Here is a 24041-nt window from a genome sequence, read left to right as displayed (position 1 = left end):
TCAGCTCGGCAAGGAGTTTACTGAGGAGGGGGTTGGACTAGATGACCTCCAAGGCCCCTTCCAACTCTACTACTACTACTACTACTGGGGAGTGGGTTGGACTAGATGACCTCCAAGGCCCCTTCCAATTATTATTATTATTATTATTATTATTATTATTATTATTATTACTACTACTACTACTACTACTACTACTACTACTACTACTACTACTACTACTATTACTGGGGAAGGGGTTGGACTAGATGACCTCCAAGGTCCCTTCCAAATCTACTACTACCACTACTACTGGGGAGGGGGTTGGACTAGATGACCTTCAAGGTCCCATCCAACTCTTCTTCTACTACTACTACTACTACTACTACTACTACTACTACTACTACTACTACTACTACTGGGGAGGGGGTTGGACTAGATGACCTCCAAGGTGCCTTCCAACTCTATTATTATTATTATTATTATTATTATTATTATTATTATTATTATTACTACTACTATTACTACTACTACTACTACTACATTATTACTGGGGAGGGGATTGGACTAGATGACCTCCAAGGTGCCTTCCAACTCTATTATTATTATTGTTGTTGTTATTATTATTACTATTATTATTATTATTATTATTATTACTACTACTACTACTACTATTACTACTACTACTACTACTACTACTACTACTACTACTACTACTACATTATTACTGGGGAGGGGATTGGACTAGATGACCTCCAAGGTCCTTTCCAACTCTATTATTATTATTATTATTGTTGTTGTTATTATTATTACTATTATTATTATTACTGGGGAGGGGGTTGGACTAGATGACCTCCAAGGTCCCAACCCTATGATTATTATTGTTGTTGTTATTATTATTATTATTGTTGTGTTATTATTACTGGGGCATCTCTACGCCCAGAAGCTCCTCATCCTAGCACATGGAAAACGGGGAGGATGACCACTTGGGCGGGCTATCGCTTCGGCCACCCAAATGACCCTCGCAGGGACGATACGGGGAATCCTTGACTCAGGGCTACAAGGAGGCTCTTTTGGCCCCGGTCCTGACGCAGCTCCGTTGCAGACTTATCCGAGAGCCCCCTCAGCACCATCAGATTAGCAGAGGTGCTGCCCGGGGGCCCTTAGAGAGGAGCGCAGGTGGGTCAGGACACACTTCCAGGTGAGGCAGGTGAGCCCGTGGCTCCAGTTCTCACTGCCAAAACAGAAGAAGAAGCGGCAAACAAACAACAACAACAACAACAAAACCCCCCTGGAAACGCTGCGCCTCCGCCAATTTTCCGAAGCGAAAGTGTTTTGAGGCGGGCCTGCTCGGCGGAGCCGTTAAAAAAGGCTGGAGCAAGCATCTTCCAATTCACGTTACGGCTGTGAAATATGACAATAAAATGATAGCCGTCTGGCCGCCAATTTGCAGCCCAGCTTGACAACGTGCAGAGAGCTGTAAAATATTTACAGAGAGGGTCGTGTCGTTTGCTCCCCCCCCCCCGTAAAAACCCTCTTCTCTCTCCTAAACAAGGCTGAGTGGAGTCGTCTGCAAACACACACACACACACACCACCCAACGTCCGTCGGGAGGGAGGAGAGGGCAAACATCTGCTCGCTGCAGCGGATCTCCTGGAACGAATTAACTAAAATGGGTGCGTTCTAATTAAATTAGCACTCGATCGGAAGGGCCGGCCTTTCTCATAGGTGCACTCGGCAATAATTGAGGAGGGGGAGTTGTGGCGGGGGGGGGGCAGCCGTTCGCGGTGGCTGGCACAAGGTGCTGAACCGCAAGGTGAAAGGTAGGAAGGTGCGTTACCGGTGAAGGATTAAATGGGGCAACAGATCTGGCTTCCCCGCTGGGCAGGCCAATCAGGAGACCGGGAGCTGTAGAACTGGATCTCCCCCTCCCTCCCCCCAAAGGGGGGTGGGATCTGGGAGGGGGGGGATAGGGCCAGATCCCCCGCAAAGGGGTGGGAAGAGAGGGCTGGATAAGATGTCCTGTCTGTGTGGGGTGGATACTCCCACTATAGCCAATGTATGGCCCTTCTACATGTGGGTGGAGATATCCAGTGGGCAGATGTTTCATTGCCCTGCTAGGTAACCTCATCAGTTCTAGAAGGGAGGGAGGTTTGCTCTCTGTTTATACACAGCCCCTTCTAGCACTGATGGTGTTTCCTGGCTGGGTCAGGGAAGGTCTGCAAGGAACCACCCAGCTCAGAGAGAAGGAAGGAAGGAAGGAAGGAAGGAAGGAAGGAAGGAAGGAAGGAAGGAAGGAAGGAAGGAAGGAAGGAAGGAAGGAAGGAAGGAAGGAAGGAAGGAAAATTACTGATGATGTTACCTAGCTGGGCAATGAAATGTCTGCAAGAAAACCACCCAGCTCAGAGAGCACCCAGGACCCCACAGTCCTCTCTTCCTCCTCTCTGCAAACCCAACTCCCTTTGACCACTGATGATATTACCTCATTGGGTCATGAAACGTCTGCAAGGAAACCACCAAGCTCAGAGAGCACCAAGGAGGAAGGAAGGAAGGAAGGAAGGAAGGGAGATTACTGATGATGTTGGTGTGCCAGTTCCCCAGCCAGTTCAATTCTGGGAATTGAAGTTTACAGCTCTTAATGTTGCCAAAGTAGTAGTAGTAGTAGTAGTAGTAGTAGTAGTAGTAGTAGTGAGGAGGAGGACGAGAAGAAGAAGAAGAAGAAGAAGAAGAAGAAGAAGAAGAAGAAGAAGAAGAAGAAGAAGAAGAAGAAGAAGAAGGAGAAGAAAAGAGAGAGGAGGAGGAGGAGGAGAAGAGGAGGAGGAGAAGGAGAAGAAGGAGGAGGAAGAGGAGGAGAAGAGGAGGAGGAGGAGGAGGAGAAGGAGAAGGAGAAGAAGAAGAAGAAGAAGAAGAGGAGGAGGAGAAGAAGAAGAGGAGGAGGAGGAGAAGGAGAAGAAGAAGAGGAGGAGGAGGAGAAGAGTAGTAGTAGTAGTAGTAGTAGTAGTAGTAGTAGTAGTAGTAGTAGTAGTAGTTGGAAGGATTCCTGAAGGTCTTCTAGTCCAACCCCCTGCTCAGGCAGGAGACCCTCTACACCCCTGTTCTAGACAACGTTCTAGACACCCTGTTCTGAAACCCGACTGCTCCATCCCTGGAGGTTTTGAAGAAGAGACAGGACCAGCATTTGTCAGAAATGCCCTGGGCTCTCCCGTCTGAGCAGGGGGTTGGACTAGAAGACCTCCAAGGTCCCCTCCGGCTCTATTCTGGATTTAAAGAGGCCCGAGCACCCAACGGCTGCTTCGTCCTCCCCACGGGCCTTCAGCCCCAGTGGGGCAGGGCAGTGGCGGGCGTACCTGCTTCTTCCCCGCTTCTCTCGGCCTTGGGGCCCTCCTCCTGGGGGGAGGCGGGGGGCGACTGGAGGGAGATGAAGGAGGGCTGCTTGGTCAGGCGGCTGCTCTGAGGGAGGATCCTGAGGTGCCAGCAGGCTGCTCCTGGTGTCCCCCCTTCCTCCTCTTCCTCGCCTTTTCTCCTGCAAGGGAACAAAGAAAGAGCAACTGAGGTTTCTAAAGAGGAGACTGGAGCAGGGGGTTGGACTAGATGACCTCCGAGGTCCCTTCCAGCTCTGCTCATTTCGGGAACTAATCCCGTGGAACGGAAGTTGCCTCCAGAACTTGTGGGTGCTCCATCACTGGAGGTTTTTAAGAAGAGACGGGACGGCCACTGGTCTGGATTGGTAGATGCACGCACACACATGTGCCCCATTTCACACCACCTCCATCCGTCCGTGTTAAGGCTGGTCACTCACACAATGCATTGCTGGCTGTGGAATTCTGGGAGTTGAAGTCCACATGCCTTAAAATTGTCAAGGTTGAGAAACACTGCTCTAGGTCCACATGTGTGCGTTCTCTCTCTCTCTCTCTCTCTCTCACACACACACACACAAACAAACAATTTCAGATGACCTTACTCCATCTGACAGTCAGAACAATTAATGACAGTTAACCAGTGAGACCACCTGCCTCCAGAAGCGGTGAATGCTCCAACACTGGAAGTATTTAAGAAGAGACTGGACAGCCATTTGTCTGGAATGGGATAGGGCCGTGGTGGCGAACCTATGGCACACGTGCCACAAGTGACACACAGAGCCCTCTCTGTGGGCACGTGTGCCGTCGCCCCAGTCCTAGGCCTTCAGCTGGGTTTTATAAAACCTTTTTGCTTTAGGCCTCCACTGCTGTGTGCAAAAAAAAAAAAAAAAAAAAAAAGGTTCAATCAGTCAATTTCAACTTCTCGTGGGAAAAAAAAAGATCTTGCAAAGTTGGAATTGATTGATTGAACTTTTAAGTCCCACCCAGTCTGCCATTACCACCGCAGCCACACCCACCCAATGGGCCACGCCCACCCGGCACCCGACGATCCATAAGTGGGTTTTGGGTTGCAGTTTGGGCACTCGGTCTCTAAAAGGTTCGCCATCACTGGTCTAGGGCTTCCTGCCTGAGCAAGGGGTTGGACTAGATGACCTCCAAGGTCCCTTCCAACTACTACTACTGCTACGACAACGACTTCCTCTTCTTCTCCTTCCAACTCTGTTCTTCTGCAAGGGTCTCCTGCCTGAGCTGGGGGCTGGACTAGATGACCTCCAGGGTCCCTTCCAGCTCTGTTATTCTGTGAGGGTCTCCTGCCTGAGCAGGGGGTGGGACTAGATGGCCTCCAGGGTCCCCTCCAAGTCTGTTCTTCTGCAAGGGTCTCCTGCCTGAGCAGGGAGCGGGACTAGATGGCCTCCAGGGTCCCTTCCAACTCTGTTCCTCTTAGCACAGAGACTGTGGGTTAGCTCTGGCTTCAGCTGACCGCTATCCTCTCCCTCCCCTCCGGCCTCAGCCCTTCCCCTCCGGCCACCTGGCCTGGGCTCCCAATTTCCGCCCCCTCCAAGGTGTCGGGAGCATTCCACTCCCCCCCCAAATAGAAGGAAGAGGCGCAGCCGCTTAGTGACGCGCTTCAAAACCTGTTTGACGTCTGCCTTGGCAGCCACGCTGGCTACTCAAAGACGGAGAGAAGGTGCTACTTAAGAGCCCTTCTCACCTAACCCTCCCCATTCTCGCCCCCCCACCCCCCACCCCAAGCTCCTCCGCCGGAAAACAGGAGTGGAACGCCCGGGCCCTGGGCCAGCTCCCCTTCTCCCTTGCCCTGACGGATTCCTGCCCGCCTAAAAACAGCCAAGGGGGTATTTTCTGCCGGCCTGACACGGGGGAAGCGGGCGAGGGGCCGTTCCAAGTTTACGCAGTCACCCTGGATAACTCGGCGACGGCATTTGTGCGCCGGGCACGGCCATACAAGGCGGGTTGGGGGTCCCCGGGGACGGAGATAGAGGCAGAGGGAGAGGGGTGGGAGGTGGGGGGTGGGTGGGCAGGAGGTCAAGCTTCTTTCCAGTTTCCTACAATGGGGTGGTTCCCCCCCCATCACCCCCAATCCACGGGGAGATCCAGGGCTGAGCCGCTAACTCCGTGATTTGCAACCTCAGCCGTTTTCTAAAAGACGGGTGTACTTCAACTCCCAGAATTCCCCAGCGGATGCGGGGGGGGTTTGTCCTCGGCTTACAACCGTCCCTTTAGTGACCGTTCGAAGGTACGAGGGAACTGACTTCTTGCCGTTTTTGGCTGCGGCACCCGCCCTGCTGCCCGCGGTCAAAATTCAGACCCTTGGCAGGCTGACTCGTACTTATGACGGTCGCCGAGGTCCCTTCCCACTCCATCGTTCTGCATCCTCAACCCAACGGGCGGATTCAATTCGAGGAGAAGCGGGGGGGCGGTCCTCGGATGACGACCGGCACTGAGTCCCAGGTTTCCGTCGCTCAGCATGACGATTGTTTAGGGAGCGTTGCCCCGTTTTGCAAACTTTCCGGCCACCGTCGCTAAGCGAACCCCTGCAGCGGTTAAGTGGTTAACACAGTTGCCAACTGAATCCGGCTTCCCCCCTCCCCCTGGGGATTTTTATTGCCAGGAGGTCGCAAAAGTGGATTGTGGGGCTCCCCAGGACATCGTAAATATGAGCCTGGTTGGCAGGTGTCTGAATTTTGGATTCCGTGAGACGGTCGTTCAGTGTGAAAAATGGTCGTAAGTCACTTTTTTCCAGTACCGCCGTAACTCTGAGCTGGTTGCTAAAAGGAACGGGGTAAGCCGAGGACGACCCGTATTGCAGGGAGTCAGCTGGCTGATTCTCTGACCGAGTAAGGAGCTGGCCATGCTCTGGCCACGGGGGACCCCACGGATCCATGGGGAGCCCCCTCGGTGGGGCTCAGCCCCATCATTAGGCCAACATTAGGTCTGGAGTGGTCTAGGGCAGAGGTCCCCCACCTATGAGCCGTGGCCCACTACTGGGCTGTGACGTCTTGGCCACTGGGCCACGTGAGCGGCTGGCCAGTACGAGCGCGCATGTGCGTGTGCTCATCTCCCTGCAACGGCACTAGATGCGCCATGAGCTGCGAATCTCACGCCGGTGCTAGCCACCCCATTTGCAGAAGGTGCGTGCTCACGGTCCTGTTTGCGGGCACGTGCGCGCAGACCCATTTCCGTGTGTACGCGTGTGCATCAAGGTGCCTGCTTCCCACCAAGCCGCCAATCCAGAAAGATTAGGGACCTGTTCTAGCGTCTCCCGCCTGGACAGGGGATTAGACTAGAAGACCTCCAGGATCCCCACAAGTCTGTCGCTCTCTTTTTAGACAGGTGGCCCTCAACTACAATGAGTTTAGGGACTGTTCAGAGTTGCCACCTTACTGGAGGAAAAAAGTGACGGAGGACCATATTTCAGCCTGACAATAGTCGCGGCGTCCCCGCGGTCAAAATTCAGACGGTTGGCAACCGCCTCACATTTCCGACGGTCGCGGCGTCCCAGACGTGTACGATCCTTCTGACGAGCACAGTCAATAGGGTCAACCAGATTCCCGTCGTGACCGTCGTGCTAACTTTCTCGCAACCGGAGCGAGAAATGTCGTTAAGACAGGACAAAGCTCACTTAACCAGTTTCTCGCGGAACGATACAAATTTTGGACTCGTACGTTGGGGACTACCTGTCCCTCGAGGCTGACAGCGCCACGTCTGATGCGTTGTCGTAGCGAAGGCCCCGAGTCTTGCGACGGAGAAGCGCAGGAGCTCGGCCTGTCAGGAATTCAGAAAAGCTGCCTGGGGCTGCAGGCCTCCCTCGCAGGCAGGGTTTTTGTCCCCGGTTGATCTCTGGCTCCTCTGCAGAGGCCCCCCCCCCCACTCGCACGTGCTCGCCTGGCCCAGCTCCCTAGGCCAGGAGAAGCCGAGCGGAAGAGGGTCACGGGTCCGTTTGGCAAAAGACTCCCTCTCTCTTCTCTTACCACGGAAAGATTTATGGATCCCTTCGACACAAACAAGACACAAACAAGATTTAAGGCTCGGGAATGGCTGCGGCAGCAGATCAGCCCTGGGAGAAACCCAGATCCTTTTGCAGATGCGGCTGGGGGAAGCCGCTAGGAGGACAACAATACAGGCCGTCCTGCACTTACGGCCACAACAATGGAGCCTCAACGTTTCTGCTGCTAAACGAGGCAGGTACGCTAAGCCCCGTTCCACGGTCTTTCTCGCCCAAGTTGTTAAGGGAACCACTTCAGCTGTGAAGTTAATCACACGGTCGTTAAACGAATGGGCCTTCCCCCTTGACTTTGCGTGTCAGAGGGTGGCCAAAGGGGAATCACATGATCTGCGGGACGCTGCAACCGTCGTTAAGTATGTGCCGGATGCAGAGGGTCTGAATTTGGATCGTGTGACCACGGGGAGGCTGCAACAGTCACAAGGGCCCAAAATTTATCGTAAGTCATTTTTTCCCAGCGCCGTTGTAACTTTGGTCAGTAAATGAACTGTGGTAAGTTGAGGACCACCTGTACGGTCAGTGTCTCCGCTGGAGAATGAAGGGAGAGCAGAACGGGTTGACGAAGGCCAGAATTCACCGATGGTTTGACTGGGCGTCTACGCAGTTTAAGTCAGGGGTCTTCCAACTTGGCCCTTGGATGACTTGTGGACTTCAATTCCCAGAATTCCTCAGCCAGGCACGCGTGCCTGGCTGAGGAATTCTGGGAGTTGAATTCCACAAGTCATCCAAGGGCCAAGTTGGAAGACCCCTGGCCTAGTTGCTCTTCTCTTCACTTTTCCCGACATCTCAACATCTTCTTTGTACTGTGGTGATCAAAACTGGATGCAGTCTTCCAGGTGTGGCCTTACTACGGCTTTATAAAGCGTTACTAACACTTTGCGTGATCTTGATGCCTCTGTTTATACAACCCAGGATTGTGTTAGCTTTTTTGGCTGCTGCCGCACACGGCCGGCTCCTGGTCAAGTGATCGTCCACTAGGACTCCAAGGTCCCTCTCACAGCTGCCGTTTTTGAGACAGGTCTCGCCCAATCTGTAAGGTGTAGGTGTAAGGTGTAGGTGAGCCGAGGTGGCGCAGCAGTTAGAGTGCAGTACTGCAGGCCACTTTAGCTGACTGTGTTCAGCAGGTCAGCGGTTCAAATCTCACCGGCTCAAGGTTGACTCAGCCTTCCATCCTTCCGGGGTAGGAAAAATGAGGACCCAGATTGTTGGGGGCAATGTAAATATATATATACATTGCTTACTGGTGTACACCGCTTAGAGCAGTGGTTCTCAACCTGTGGGTCGGGACCCCATTTGGGGTCGAACGACCATTTCACGGGGGTCGCCAAACAAGGCTGTCCACCATTTTCTTCCCTCTTTTCTTTGGCCACGCCCCTGGCACCCGGTGATGTATAAGTGGTTGGGGGTCACCACAACATGGGGAACTGTTATTATGCAGTCGCGGCATTGGAAAGGTTGAGAACCACTGGCTTAGAGAGTGCTTGCACTTAAAGCGGTATATAAGTCTCATAAATAAATAAATAATAAATAAATAAAAGGTGTAGCTAGGCAAGGAAAACTCAAGGTTGGGTTTCCCCCCCCCCCAACGTTTTCAAAACTTTTTCCAAGTTTTGTCCTAGACCCGTGGTGGCGAACCTTTTAGAGACCGAGTGCCCAAAATCTGGCCCTGCCCCCACTCCACCCCCCTGCCCCGCCCCGCCTGCCCACAGGATCACTCATTGCCTCCAGGGCCCACCGCAGATGGCCCAGGCAGCCCGGCAGCGCTATGGCGGCCACATCCTCTGCCCACGCCCTGCACCATCAACTGCGCGATGGGGCGTGAGGGCAGAGTCTTGTCTACACTGTCTGGTTGCCACGTCCTTGGCTGCGCTGCTCCGCGTGGGCCACGCTCGGGGGCGAGTCTCCTCCAGGGGGGCTGCTGGAGAGGAGGGGATCGCGGACACCACCCGTGTGCCCACAGAGAGGGCTCTGAGTGCCGCCTCTGGCACCCGTGCCATAGGTTCGCCACCACTGTCCTCGACCCGCGGCTCAGACACCCTCCTCTTTCAAGGGTCCCACCATGGGAGAAGAAGAGCAGCAGTGATGCCCTGGGAAGGGGACCCATCCCTCTGACGGCCTGGGGGGGAGAAGACAAAGGGATGGCAACTCTCCAAGGCCTCCTTACCTTAAAGTCTGCTTTGCGTAGTTTCCCTGCTCAGCTGGACAGGAGTCTGTGACACCGGCTTGCGTGGCCAGGCGCTTCTTCTGAGGGTGCTGCAGCTTGCACCGGGAACCCTTGGGGCAGACGCCGTGTTTGGAGAAATCCGCGCACACCAAGGTGTGCTTCTTCTTGCACTGAAAAGGAAGGCGAACAAGATCCACCATGGATCAATCTACAGCAGTGGTTCTCAACCTTTTTAATGCTGCGACCCCCAACCGGTCATAAGTCAAGGACTCAACCGGTCATAAGTCGAGGACTACTCAACTGGTGCAGCATCGTTTGCAGAATGGGACTTTTGGCGGGCTCAGCAGGGCAGAGACAGCCTGGACAATTCCTATTGGCTTTGGAAAGCCAATAGAATTAGACCCTATTCAAGAGAGTCTCTTCTATTGGCTTTCAAAAGCCAATAGAATAAAAGGGAGGAGCACAGCTAAGGAAAAGGGGGAAAAAATGGCGGACTGCGTTGTTTGGCGACCCCCATGAAATGGTCGTTCGACCGCTAATGGGGTCCCGACCCACAGGTTGAGAACCACTGATCTACAGAGAAAGGCAAGGAGGGCCTTCTGGAGCTTCTCCAGAGGAGGAACTCAAGCGTTTTACAGGGGCTGCTCAAATATCTGAGGTGGCTTCCCAAAGCCGGCCACCGGCCAGCCTGGAGGAGCTTGGAAGCTGAAGGCGGAGGACATGGGTCCAGCATCAAGGGTACGGCCAATTAACATCAGCAGATCACCTTTGATGGGCTGGAAGCACAAAGGCGATTAGCCAGGTGGCTTCCAGTCTTGAATTGCATGTTCCACCATGTTGATACGGGCAACGCAAGACTCATAACAAGTAGCGCTTGTGTGTGTGTGTGTGTGTGTGTGTGTGTGTAATGTTGATGCTTTGGTGTGTGTCCAACTAAATCCACACATTGAAAGGGCCCAGGTAGCCTTCACTTAAGGTCATGGAGAATCCACAAGAACAGGTAGCCCTTGACGTATAACCATTTGAAGATAATAATAATAATAATAATAATTAAAAAAAAGTTAGAAGGCACCTTGGAGATCATCTAGTCCAACCCCCTGCTCAGGCAGAAAACCCTACACCATTCCGGACAAATGGCTGTCCAGTCTCTTCTTAAAGACTTCCAGTGTTGGAGCATCCACCACTTCTGGAGGCAGGCGGTTCCACTGGTGAATTGCTCTCACTGTCAGGAAGTTTCTCCTTAGTTCTAGGTTGCTTCTCTCCTTGATCAGTTTCCATCCGTTGCTTCTTGTCCTGCCTTCAGGCGCTTTGGAGAATAGCTTGACTGCCTCTTCTTTGGGGCAGCCCTGGAGATATTGGAACACTGCTATCATGTCCCCCCTCGTCCTTCTTTTCATTAAACTGGACACGCCCAATTCCTGCAACCGTTCCTTATACGTTTTAGCCTCCAGTCCCCTAATCATCTTTGTTTCTCTTCTCTGCCCTCTTTCTAGAGTCTGAATATCTTTTTTACATGTTATTTCAAAAGGAAAGTGTTAATACCACTTTATAATGCCTTAGTAAGGCCACACTTGGAATCCTGCATCCAGTTTTGGTCACCACGATTTAAAAAAGATGTTGAGACTGTAGAAAAAAGTACAAAGAAGAGCAACAGAGAGGATCAGGGGACTGGAGGCTAAAACATATAAGGAATCGCTGATGGAATTGGGTATGTCTTGTTTAATGAAGAGAAGGATGAGGGGTGACAGAATAGCAGTCTTCCAGTATCTCAGGGGCTGCCCCAAAGAAGAGGGAGTCAAGCTCTTCTCCAAAGCAGCTGAAGGCAGGACAAGAAGCAACGGGTGGAAACTCATCAAAGGAGTGAAGCAACCTAGAACTAAGGAGAAACTTCCTGACAGTCAGAACAATTAATTAGTGGAACGGAAGTTGCCTTCAGAGGTTTTTGGAGGTTTGCGAGAGGAGATTGGACCACCCTTTGTCTGGAACGGCACCGACGGTCTCCTGCTTGAGAAGAGGGTTGGACTAAATGACCTCTAGGGTCCCTTCCGACTGTTCAGCCTGCTCTTCTCTTTGCCAGAGCACCAGAGGGAATTGGGATGTACTAAATGCGCCACCGCTTTGCAGGCTGAAACATGACCAAACATGGACGGAAAAAAACAACAAGAAGAAAGAGACAGGACGATGGTCCGAGTCCCTTCCTGGAAAAGAGGGGAAGACGTTACATCAAAATGCGTGGAGCTAAATTTACACGTATGCGGTCTGCTTCCAAACACGGAGGAGGAGGAGGAGGGAGGGAGGAATGGGATGGGATGGTCTCCTTTGAAGTGTCTCCTCCTGCGTCTTCTGGTTTATCCATCAGCGTTCTACCCCGGTCCGAAGAGGCGTCCTCTGAGGTTACGGAACTAATCCATCAGGGGCTGTGTGCAGTCACACACCCAAGGCCAACCGGAGCTTAGGAACTGCACAACAGCTGGGCCGAAGCACACAACAAAGCACACTCGGGACAGCCTGGTTAACCTTGGTTTGAGCCAGGCTGATGGAGGGACGGGTTGACTGCAGGGTCCGACGCACATTCGAAAGCAATTTGGGGATCCTGGACGGGGATGTTATGTGAGCAACACATAAGGAGTTGCAAGCTGTCGACTCGGCGTGGCGCGGAGAACTCAATCTCTCTGACGTCAGGGGACAGGCTGGTCTGGAGCCGGGAGTGGCGCAGAAAGCGTGTCTCCATGCCAGCCAGGCTAAAAATACGGATCCCGCCCCCTGCTCCGTGGGCTGGGTATTTACAGGGCGCTCCTCCTCGCTGGAAATTGAAGATGCCGCCTTGGCCCCGGGTGACGAGGGCTTTTCTCCTCTTAAACCTGCTCAAGTCTTTGGACCGGCCACCCTCCTTGGGGAGGAGGGCGGTGGTGTAAAGAATCCTGGCACCCACCCACAGGAAAGTATGTAACCCTGCCCGGGTAACAAGTGAACGAGGATCTTTGCTGCACCAGGGAAGGGAAAAAAAGAAAAAGCCAACTTGGTGTGTAGCTAATTCGGAGGCTGGGCCCTGCCACACGGATTCTTCTCATAGCTTGGCTTGCAGAAGGAGGGGCCGTGGAGGTCTTCTAGTCCAACCCTCGCTCAAGTGGGAGACCCCCCCATACCAGCTGGGTCCAACCTTGGGAACTTTTAAGCCTTGCAGATCACGCGGGCTGGGGAATTCTGGGAGTTGAAGCCCACCAGTCGTGAAGGCTGGACATCCGTGTGCTAGGCCAGGGGTAGGCAAGCTGGGCTCTTTTATGACTGGTGGACTTCAACTCCCAGAATTCCTGAGCCAGCCATGCTGAGGGGAAAGGGAGAGGTTTCCAAGCTGAGCCATGCTGGCTGAGGAATTCTGGGAGTTGAAGTCCACGAGTCATGAGGGGGCCATAGTTCCCCCATGCTGGCTCAGGAATTCTGGGAATTGAAGTCCACGAGTCATAAAAGAGCCAAGTTTGAAGACTCCTGTCTTAAATATAACAAACAAAATGGAGGCTGGCTGAGGAATTCTGGGAACTGAAGTCCACCAGTTATGAAGGGGCCATAGTTCCCCCATTCTGGCTCAGGAATTCTGGGAGTTGAAGTCCACAAGTCATGAAGGGGCCAAAGTTTCTCCCATGCTTGGGAGAACTTGGCTCTTTTATGACTGGTGGACTTCAACTCCCAGAATTCCTGAGCCAGCCTAGCTCAGCTTGGAAACCTCTCCCTTTCCCCTCATCATGGCTGGCTCTGGAATTCTGGGAGTTGAAGTCCACAAGTCATAAAGGGGCCAAGATTGCCTACCCCGGCCTAGGAGACTCACCGCTTAGAGCAGGAGGACTTAGGCCAGGGGTAGGCAACCTTGGCTCTTTTATGACTGGTGGACTTCAACTCCCAGAATTCCTGAGCCAGCCAGCTGAGGGGAAAGGGAGAGGTTTCCAAGCTGAGCCATGCTGGCTCAGGAATTCTGGGAGTTGAAGTCCACCAGTCATAAAAGAGCTAAGTTTGAAGACTCCTGTCTTAAATCTAATAAACAAAATGGAGGCTGGCTCAGGAATTCTGGGAGTTGAAGTCCACCTGTCATAAAAGAGCCAAGGTTGCCTAGACTAGGACTAGGCCGTCCTGGACATATAGTTGTCCGTGAAAATGTCCAGGGAGGGATGTCCCTCCTTTTCCAACAGGCAACTGGACTTCTTCCATTTGTTTTCTCTGAAAACGTTTCGCTTCTCACCCAAGAGGCTTCCTCGGGTTCTCACCGACTGGTGGGGAACAGAGGAATTCTTCGCAGTCATCTGATCGTTGGCCCTCAAGGATATGAACCCTGCCGCTGCCCACTGTTCAGATAGAACTGAAGAAGCTTCTTGGATGGAAAGCCAAAGGTTTTGAAAGAAAAAAACCAAGACGGTCCAGTTGCCTTTTGGAAAAGCACCTTTCGGACACTCATGGCCCGGATGTGGTGGAGAATCTCCAGAGACCTTCAGGGATGGAGCACCCACAACCTCTGGTGGCAGGCTGTTCCACTGGCAGATTGTCCTCTCTGTTAGAAAGTTTCTCCTTAGTTCCAGGTTGCTTCTCTCTTGGATCAGTTTCCATCCGTTGCTTCTTGTCCTGCCTTCAGGGGCTTTGGAGAATAGCTTGACTCCCTCTTCTTTGGGGCAGCCCCTGAGATACTGGAAGACTGCTACCCTGTCCCCCCTCGTCCTTTCTAAGTTCCAGGTTAAATCTAATAATAATGATGATCATGATAATGGAAGGGACCTTGGAGGTCATCTAGTCCAACCCCCTGCTCAGGCAGGAAACCCTATACCGTTTCAGATAAATGACTGTCCAATCTCTTCTTAAAATCTTCCATTGGAGCATCCACCGCTTCTGGAGGCAGGTGATTCCACTGGTTAATTGTTCTCACTGTCAGGAAGTTTCTCCTTAGTTCTAGGTTGCTTCTCTCCTTGATTAGTCTCCATCCGTTGCTTCTTGTCCTCCCTTCAGGCGCTTTGGAGAATAGCTTGACTGCCTCTTCTTTGGGGCAGCCCCGGAGATATTGGAAGACTGCTATCCTGTCCCCCCATCGTCCTTCTCTTCATTAAACTAGACATCCCCAATTCCAGCAACCGTTCCTTATATGTTGTAGCCTCATTAGGTGGCCAAAGGACTTGAGTTTCCACTTCAGGATCTGGCCTTCTAAAGAGCAGTCAGGGTTGATCTCTTCTAAGACTGACCGGTTGGATCGCCTTGCAGTCCAGGAGACTCGCAGGAGTCTTCTCCAGCAACAGAGTTCAAAGGCCTCCATTCTTTCAGCCTTTCTTATGGTCCAACTTTCACAGCCACACATTGCAACTGGGGAAACCATGGCCGTGCCTAGACGCACTTTTGTTGGCAGGGTGATGTCTCTGCTTTTTAGTACACTGTCTAGATTTGCCACGGCTTTCCTGCTATTGTGTCACCCTTCCATGACAACAGTCCCTGCTCTGCCCCCCCCCCCAGGCCTTTCTAAGATGTCAATCAAGGCCTGGGTCACAGTGAAGAGGGAGGGGGGGGCGCTCTCTGATGCCAGCCACAAGCAGCGCTGCCACGCCTGACAAGTGACGCCTACGCGATGCGCGCCCACCGGCCTCTTGGGCAGGGTCCAACAAAACACAGGGATTCGGTTACTGTGAGCCTCCAGCGTGTCAGATGAGGTGAGGAGGAGGAGGAGGAGGAGGAAGGGGAGGGGGAACTTAGAGGGGTAAGGGAGCCAATCTCATTCTTGGAGAGATCTGATCCAGTTCACCTGTCGGGCTTGGCTAATTTTACCCCTCTGGACAGATCCTGGCCAGGCTGGACTATAAAAAGGAAGAGCAAACATCTCCTGGGGCTCTCCAAGCAGCAGGAGAAAATCCAGCAGGAAGTTCACGACGGGGGAAAGGGGGGAGGGGAGGCAGAATGAAGGGAGGGGGCGAGGGCTGTGTCTTACAGCAATACAGAACAACAGGGCTGGAACGGACCCTGGAGGTCCTCTAGTCCAGCCCCCTGCTCAGCCAGGAGACCCTTGCAGAATAACAGAAGTGGAGGGGGCCCTGGAGGTCCTCTAGTCCAGCCCCCTGCTCAGGCAGGAGACCCTTGCAGAATAACAGAGGTGGAGGGGGCCCTGGAGGTCCTCTAGTCCAGCCCCCTGCTCAGGCAGGAGACCCTTGCAGAATAAGAGAGTTAGAAGGGACTCTGGAGATCCTCTAGTCCAACCCCCTGCTGAGGCAGGAGACCCTTGCAGAACAACAGAGCTGGAAGGGACCCTGGAGGTCCTCTAGTCCAGCCCCCTGCTCAGGCAGGAGACCCTTACAGAACAACAGTTAGAAGGGACTCTGGAGGTCCTCTAGTCCAACCCCCTGCTCAAGCAGGAGATCCTTACAGAACAGAGGTGGAGGGGGCCTTGGAGGTCCTCTAGTCCAGCCCCCTGCTGAGGCAGGAGACCCTTGCAGAACAACAGAGCTGGAAGGGACCCTGGAGGTCCTCTAGTCCAGCCCCCTGCTCAGGCAGGAGACCCTTACAGAACAACAGTTAGAAGGGACTCTGGAGGTCCTCTAGTCCAACCCCCTGCTCAAGCAGGAGATCCTTACAGAACAGAGGTGGAGGGGGCCTTGGAGGTCCTCTAGTCCAGCCCCCTGCTCAGGCAGGAGACCCTTGCAGGATAACAGAGTTGGAAGGGACCTGGGAGGTCCTCTAGTCCAACCCCTTGCTCAGGGAGGAGTCCTTATACCAAACGCCTGTCCAATCTTTTCTAGGGAGGGAGCGCCCACAACTTTTGAAGGCCGGGTCTCAAAGCAGCAAGGGAGGAAGAAGCTCCACAAAACACTGGATGTTCAGGCCCTGCCAATGTTCAGAGGGATCCTCCGGGAACACGGAGAGCCCACCCACCCACTGAGAGGGTGGGTGGGCTTCCCACACCCCTCGGGAGCCCAGGACTTGCCTCCGGAAGCCGTAGGCGCTCCATCGCTGGAGCTTTTTAAGAAGAGACTGGACAGCCGTTCCAATGAAATAGTCTGGGGGGGGGGTGTCTCCTGCTTGAGCGGTGGGGTGGCAGGGGTTGGACTAGAGGACCTCCCAGGTCCCTCCAGCTCCGTGGTTCCGTATTCTGCCCTGCCAGCGTCCTGCCCACGCAGCCTGGCCTTTCCCAGGAGGGCCGTTGGGGAATCCGAGGGCCGTCCGCACGAAGTGACTGGCAGGACGAGGAGAACCACGTCAGCCTCTTCGCTTTATTTCGGGAAGCGAAAGAGAGGCCGGCGGGCGAAGCAGGGATTCGCCTGGCATCTCCCCCTGGCAGCAGCAGCAGCCTTGGAAGGGGTGGGGATGCCTGGCTCCCTGCTCTGCTCACCAGGTTGCCGTCGCCTGTCGCCCGCGGCCCCGGGGCTTGGCTGACGAATCCAAATGGCGGGACCCTGGATCGGGGGGGGGCGTCTCTGGGCGGCCAGTTTGACTCTCAGACTGGCGGAGAGTAAAATATTGAATGGGCACCTGCCTTCCTTCCTATTAACTGAAATCCTGGATTTCACGTCCTTCGCCCCCGGAAGGCCTGGAGCTTCTGCAGGAAGAAAGTGGAGTTTTCTGGAGTACGCTTTGCACTTTCCCCAACTGCGGGCTGCCCTTGCCAAGCCTGTGCAGACCTGGGCGGTTTGTTTCATTGATAGATGTACTGACAAACACAGGGAGAGGGGGGGGGGAGGGAAAGGGAAGGGAAGGGAAGAGAAGGAGGAGGGGGAAGGGGAAGGGGAAGGGAAGGAGAGGAAAGGAAAGGGAAGGGAAAAGAAAGTGGAAGGGAGGGGAAGGGAAGAGAAGGAGGAAGGGGAAGGGAAAGGAAAGGAAAGGGAAGGGAAGAGAAGGAGGAAGGGGAAGGGAAAAGAAAGTGGAAGGAAGGGGAAGGGAAGAGAAGGAGGAAGAGGAAGGGGAAGGGGAAGGGGAGGAAAGGAAAGGGAAGGGAAGAGAAGGAGGAAGGGGAGGGGGAAGGGAAGGAGGAAGGGGGGGGAAGGGAAGGGAAAAGAAAGTGGAAGGGAGGGGAAGGGAAGGAAAGGGAAAGAAAAATATTGTATGGGAGAGAGAAAGGAAGGAAGGAAGGAAGGAAGGAAGGAAGGAAGGAAGGAAGGAAGGAAGGAAGGAAGGAAGGAAGGAAGGAAGGGAGGGAGGGAGGGAGGGAGGGAGGAAGGAAATAAATCATACTACCTCCTCCCTCTGCTCACTTCCCAATTATTATCAGATTCTCCATATTGGCTTTCCTGCTTAACATTTTAAACCACCTGCTCTCTTCTTCTTTTAACCTTTTCAACTGCATCCTGATTTTAAAAGGGGCAAGCTGACTTTTGTGAAGTTACAAGCAAGGGAAAGAGAGAGAGTGAAAGAGAGAGAGGAAGAGGGAGGGAGAGAGAAAGAGAGAGGCAGAGTGAAAGAGAAAAAGAGAGAGGGAGAGAGGGAGAGAGGAAGAGAGAGAGGCAGAGTGAAAGAGAGGGAGAATGAAAGAGAGAGAGAGAGAGAGGGAGAGGGAGAGGGAGGGAGAGAGAAAGAGAGAGTGAAAGAGAAAAAGAGAGAGAAGAAAGAGAGAAAGAGAGAGGGGGCAGGGAGAGAGAGAGAGTAAAAGAGAGAGAGGGAGAGGGAGGGAGAGAGAAAGAGGCAGAGTGAAAGAGAGAAAAAGAGGGAGGGAGAGAGAAAGAGAGAGAGGCAGAGTGAAAGAGAAAGAGAGAGGGAGAATGAAAGAGAGGGGGCAGAAGGAGACGGAGGGAGAGAGAAAGAGAGAGAGAGGGAAAGGGAGAGGAAGGGAAAAAGAGAAAGAGAGAGGGAGAGTGAAAGAGAGGAGAAAGAGAGAAAGAGAGAGAGGGAGAGGGGGAGGGAGAAAGAGAAAGAAAGAAAGAGAGTGAAAGAGAGAGACAGAGGGCGCTTTTATAGAAATAACCGCCCCACACGTCGTCGTCACCTATTCTCACGGGAGAGATCTCGAGTGACACCAGAACCTCCGAAAGGCCAGACCAACCTGGTGACATTTGAGGGGGGGGGTCACCGGCAATGGCGAGGGCGTTGGCAGAGACGGGCGCATGCTGATCCTCTCCAGCCAGACCTGGCAGCTCAGGCCAGCACTGCCCCCTGCTGCAGCTGAAGAGCAGGAGAGGGTCTCCACCCTGGCCCCTTTCCCGGCTCTCAAGCCATGGTTTGCCGCAAGGACAGAAGGGGAAGTGTAGGGGATGACCTGGCTGAGACCAAGGGAGGGGTCAAAGGTGTCTTAAGTCTCCAGTCCCTGGAGTTACCACGATGTAACAAAGATTTTGAAACTCTGGAAAGAGTACAGAGAAGAGCAACAAAGATGGTTAGGGGACTGGAGGCTAAAACATGCAAAGAACGGTTGCTGGAATTGGGTAGGTCTAGTTTCATGAAGAGAAGGACGAGGGGGGACAGGATAGCAGTGTTGCAATATCTCAGGGGCTGCCCCAAAGAAGAAGGAGTCAAGCTATTCTCCATAGCACTTGAAAGCAGGACAAGAAGCAACGGATGGAAACTAACCAAGGAGAGAAGCAACCTAGAACTAAGGAGAAACTTCCTGACAGTGAGAACAATTAACCAGTGGAACCACCTGCCTCCAGAAGTGGTGAATGCTCCAACATTGGAAGCTTTTAAGAAGAGCCGGACGGCCATTTGTCCGAAATGCTTATAGGGTCTCCTGCTTGAGTAGGGGGCTGGACTAGAAGACCTCCACAGTCCCTTCCAGCTCTGTTATTCAAGTCAAGTTGCCTTTTGGAATAAGCTCCTCTGGGTCAACCGTGGCTTGGATGGTTGAGCATCTCCACGGACGTTTAGCCAGATATGGGGAAGTGCCCCACTGCTATAGAGAGCCTGGATGATAAAGGCTGGCTGGAAGGCCAGAGAGCTGCTGATCCAGAGATCCTTCAGGGGAGGGTCTCCCCAGGAACACCCCCCCCTCCACTGACGCCCAACTCACCCAACCTTCCTGCCTTTGTCCTCTGCAAAGTTTTTTTTTTTTTAAAAAAATAATAATAATAATTGCAGACAGCTGGTGTGCGCTGCTGAGTCTTGGACACACCGAAGAGAAAAAGGAGGATGGGAAGACAAGAAAAAAAAAAAAAACAACAATGAATGAGAATAGATTTACTCCCGTTCTAAATTATTCACACGAAAAGGGACTGCGCATCTTTAACAAGCCATCGTTTTATGAACAAGGTTAACATTTTTACTTGATTCAGTAGAATATTATAAACTCTCCGGGGCCCATTTGAGGACTTTTCTACTTTGCGCAAAAGGAACGGACTCAGCACTTTTGATATTATTTAGAGAATAAAATTAACCCTCCACTGCCCAGGCTGGGTATTTTCTCTCCCCCCCGTTAAATACGGCGTGCTCAGCAATTCCAGCCCCCCCCATATATATATATATATATGTATATATATATTTATTTTTACAGGCTGCTATCCATCATCTGTAGGAGAATGTTTTTCTGACACTCCAAAAGTGATGTCGTAAGCACGTTCGCTAATAGAATAAATATTCTAAATATCTCCTTTATATTTTCATTTAAATGGGAATATTTTAAAATAATTGCAGACGGGCTAGCCAGACGCCGGGGTGCTGGGCGGTGGAAAAGCAACCCAATTAAATCGCTTCCATTTAGGACGTTGGCACTCTCGCCACAAAATGAGCACCTCTTTGGGCTCAGTTGCAAAACATGGTTAGCAAAGGGTAATTCGCTGGCAGGTCTTGTTGTCAAGCTCTGCCTCTTTTTAAGAAGAGGCTGGACAGTCACTTGTCTGAAATGGTCTAGGTTGAGCTTGAGCAGGGGGCTGGACTAGAAGACCTCCAGGGTCCCTTCCAGTTCTATTCTATTCTATTCTAGTCTAGTCTATTCTAGTCTATTCTATTCTAGTCTAGTCTACAATCTGTCCTATTCTATTCTATACTATATTCCAATATCTTTCTATTCTATTCTATTCTATTCTATTCTATTCTATTCTATTCTATTCTATTCTACAATCTGTCTATTTTATTCTATTCTATTCTATAATCTGTCTATTCTATTCTATTCTATTCTATTCTGTTCTAGTCTAGTCTAGTGTACAATCTGTCCTATTCTATTCTATTCTATACTATATTCCAATATCTAATTCTATTCTATTCTATTCTATATTACAATATCTTTCTATTCTATTCTATTCTATTCTATTCTATTCTATTCTATTCTATTCTATTCTATTCTACAATCTGTCTATTTTATTCTATTCTATTCTATAATCTGTCTATTCTATTCTGTTCTAATCTAGTCTAGTGTACAATCTGTCCTATTCTATTCTATTCTATACTATATTCCAATATCTAATTCTATTCTATTCTATTCTATATTCCAATATCTAAGTCTATTCTATTCTACTCTACTCTATTCTATTCTTATTCTGTTTTATTCTGTTCTGTTCCATTCCATTCTTATTATTCTATTCTATTCTATTCTATTCTATGCTATGCTATGCTATTCTATTCTACAATCTGTCTATTTTATTTTATTCTATTCTATAATCTGTCTATTCTATTCTATTCTATTCTATTCTATTCTATTCTATTCTATTCTACAATCTGTTCTATTCTATTCTATTCTATTCTATATTCCAATATCTAATTCCATTCTATTCTATTCTTATTCTGTTCTGTTCCGTTCCATTCCTATTATTCTATTCTATTCTATTCTATTCTAATTCTAATTCTAATTCTATTCTACAATCTGTCTATTTTATTTTATTCTATTCTATAATCTGTCTATTCTATTCTATTCTGGTCTAGTCTACAATCTGTCCTATTCTATTCTATTCTATTCTATTCTATTCTATTCTATTCTATTCTATTCTATTCTATTCTATTCTATTCTACTCTACTCTATTATGTTTTCTGCTCTCCATTCCATTTTCTTCTGTTTGCTGGCTGGGGAATTCTGCAATCTGTAGTCCAGACATCCGAAAGCTGTCAAGGTTCAGGGACACTGCCTTGGAGGTTTTATCCAGAAGATTCTCCAGTGTCTCCTTCAACAGAATGGATTACTTTTCCTTCCTTTGGGATCCTCCTGGGATCTGATGGCACAATGGACCCCAAAACATCTTTTCCCGCTGGGGCTAAAATATCTGGAAGTTTGCCTGAAGACAGACCTCAGTCTGGTGCTTGGGGAAGGACTAAAAAAAAAGAGGGCTGCTGCAGGGCAACATCTGATGGACTAAGTACGGGACAATTAACCAGTGGAACAGCTTGCCACCAGAAGTCGTGGGTGCTTCATCACTGGAGCTTTTTAAGAAGAGACTGGACAGTCACTTGCGCAAATGGGGATCACAGGACCAGGGACACTAAGACGGTCGTAAGGGTGAGTCGGCTGCAGGAATGCCTAGTCTAAGGAAGAGAAGGACGAGGGGGGACAGGATAGCAGTGTTCCAATATCTCAGGGGCTGCCTCAAAGAAGAGGCAGTCAAGCTATTTTCCAAAGCACCTGAAGGCAGGACAAGAAGCAACGGATGGAAACTAACCAAGGAGAGAAGCAACCTAGAACTAAGGAGAAACTTCCTGACAGTGAGAACAATTAACCAGTGGAACCAGCTGCCTCCAGAAGCGGTGAATGCTCCAATGTTGGAAGTTTTTAAGAAGAGACTGGACAGCCATTTGTCCGAAATGGTGTAGGGCTTCCTGCCTGAGCAGGGGGTTGGACTAGATGATCGCCAAGGTCCCTTCCAACTCTATTATTCTGTTAATTTGCCAGTGGAATGGCTAGTAGTATTACAATAATTGAGGGGCGGCCGCCAAGAAGACGTACGTGTGTGTGTGTGTGTGTGTGTGTGTGTGTGTGTTGTGTGTGTGTGTGTGTGTGTGTGTGTGTGAACTTATTTTCCAAAGCCTCTGAAGGCAGGACAAGAAGCAACGGATGGAAACTCATCAAGGAGAGAAGCAACCTAGAACTAAGGAGAAACTTCCTGACACTGAGGACAATCAACCAGTGGAATGTCTTGCCTCCAGAAGTTCTGGGTGCTCCATCACTGGAGATTTTTCAAGAAGAGACCGGACAGCCATTTGTTTGGGATTGTAGAGGGTCTTCTGCCTGAGCAGGGGGGGGTCGGACTAGAGGACCTCCGAGGTCCCTTCCAACTGTGATATTTTGATTTACTGCCTCTTGAGCGATGCCCATGCCCAGAACCACTGCGATGGCCCCAGATAAGGTGGCTGTGCTCAGCACTCGCTTCGGCAGTAAACAAGAGCAGCTGATCCCGCAACCTGCTCAAAGTAGGATGTGATATAATCACCTCTGCAAGCGCCCTCAGGATCCACCCGACAAAGATTAGCCAGATCCGTCTCTCCGCATGCAAAATAACACACACCCCCTCACCCGTTTTTAATAGGCGGTGGAACAAGGCTAACAAAGTGGGATGACTCAAGCCGAGCCGTTAAATCTGAGCCGGGCTCCCCCGCCTGTCGTCAGGCAGAGCTGCAGGACTTAACTTTGATTGGAGCCTTTATTTATTTATAATGGCTTCGGCCTGCTTTTCATTAAAAGTAATCCCAAACGAGGCACAATTAAGCAGGCCCGCGCCATAAAGAGAGCGGCCGGAACGAGGATGATGAGGACGGCAATATTGCCAGGAAAGGGAGAGAGAAGCAAGCCCAGCCCTGGGCAGAGAAATGCGCTGTCAGCTGGCGCAGAAAAGCAGCGGGATGGAGGAGCACTAGAATGACAGCATAACACAGCCAGGAGGGACCTCAGAGGTCATCTAGCCCGACCCTCTGCTCAAGCAGGAGACCCTATACAGTTTGAGATAAGTGAACTGTCCAGTCTCTCCTGCCTGAGCAGAGAGTTGGTGTCAACGCTGCAAATATTGTATATTCTAGCTTTTGACAATATGCAGAATTGTCTGGTATTTATGGGGTTAATACAGAGCAGAAGGGGGGTTGGGGGTAAAGCCCGGGAAAGAAAGAGGAAGAAAACCTTTGACCTTCACACTAATTGGATAATGTGAGATATGAGGGCTAATTTAGGGAGGGAACATGCTGATAATTTTACTGCTCAGAGGAAGAGAACTTAGATCCTAGCATCCCTCCGTTGTGCCTGTGCCGACATTTTGTAACACTAAAAGACTTTTAGGAAAATCAATGCCTGGAAGTTCTTTGGAATGTTTCATTATTTATTTATGAGACTTATATACCGCTTTAAGTGCAAGCACTCTCTAAGCGGTGTACACCAGTAAGCAATGTATATATATATATATTTACATTGCCCCCAACGATCTGGGTCCTCATTTTACCTACCCCGGAAGGATGGAAGGCTGAGTCAACCTTGAGCTGGTGAGATTTGAACCGCTGACCTGCTGAACCGGGTCAGCTAAAGTGGCCTGCAGTACTGCACTCTAACTGCTGCGCCACCTCGGCTCTAGCCGGAACCACAATAGTTAGACTAGAAGACCTCCACGGTCCCTTCCAACTCTGTTATTCTGTAAAGCAGTGGTTCTCAACCTTTTTAATGCCGCGACCCCCCCCAACC

At 51.0% G+C, this 24041-nt stretch overlaps 1 protein-coding gene across 1 annotated transcript in view; it reads right to left on the bottom strand.

Moving 5' to 3' along the window:
- Window positions 1-24041, bottom strand: part of ZC3H3 (zinc finger CCCH-type containing 3) — a 198868-nt gene that overhangs the window by 7982 nt on the left and 166845 nt on the right. The window contains exons 10-11 of the mRNA XM_039368711.1: window positions 9521-9690; window positions 3324-3499 (exon numbers count right to left, since the gene is read on the bottom strand). Coding sequence (XP_039224645.1) covers window positions 3324-3499; window positions 9521-9690 — 346 coding nt within the window. The remainder of the gene's footprint in view (window positions 1-3323; window positions 3500-9520; window positions 9691-24041) is intronic.

The sequence above is a fragment of the Crotalus tigris genome, unplaced genomic scaffold, assembly GCF_016545835.1.
Source record: "Crotalus tigris isolate CLP2741 ecotype Arizona unplaced genomic scaffold, ASM1654583v1 scf7180000020908.629646, whole genome shotgun sequence".
Lineage (NCBI taxonomy): Eukaryota > Metazoa > Chordata > Lepidosauria > Squamata > Viperidae > Crotalus > Crotalus tigris.
This window is presented reverse-complemented; position numbering and strand designations above follow the sequence as displayed.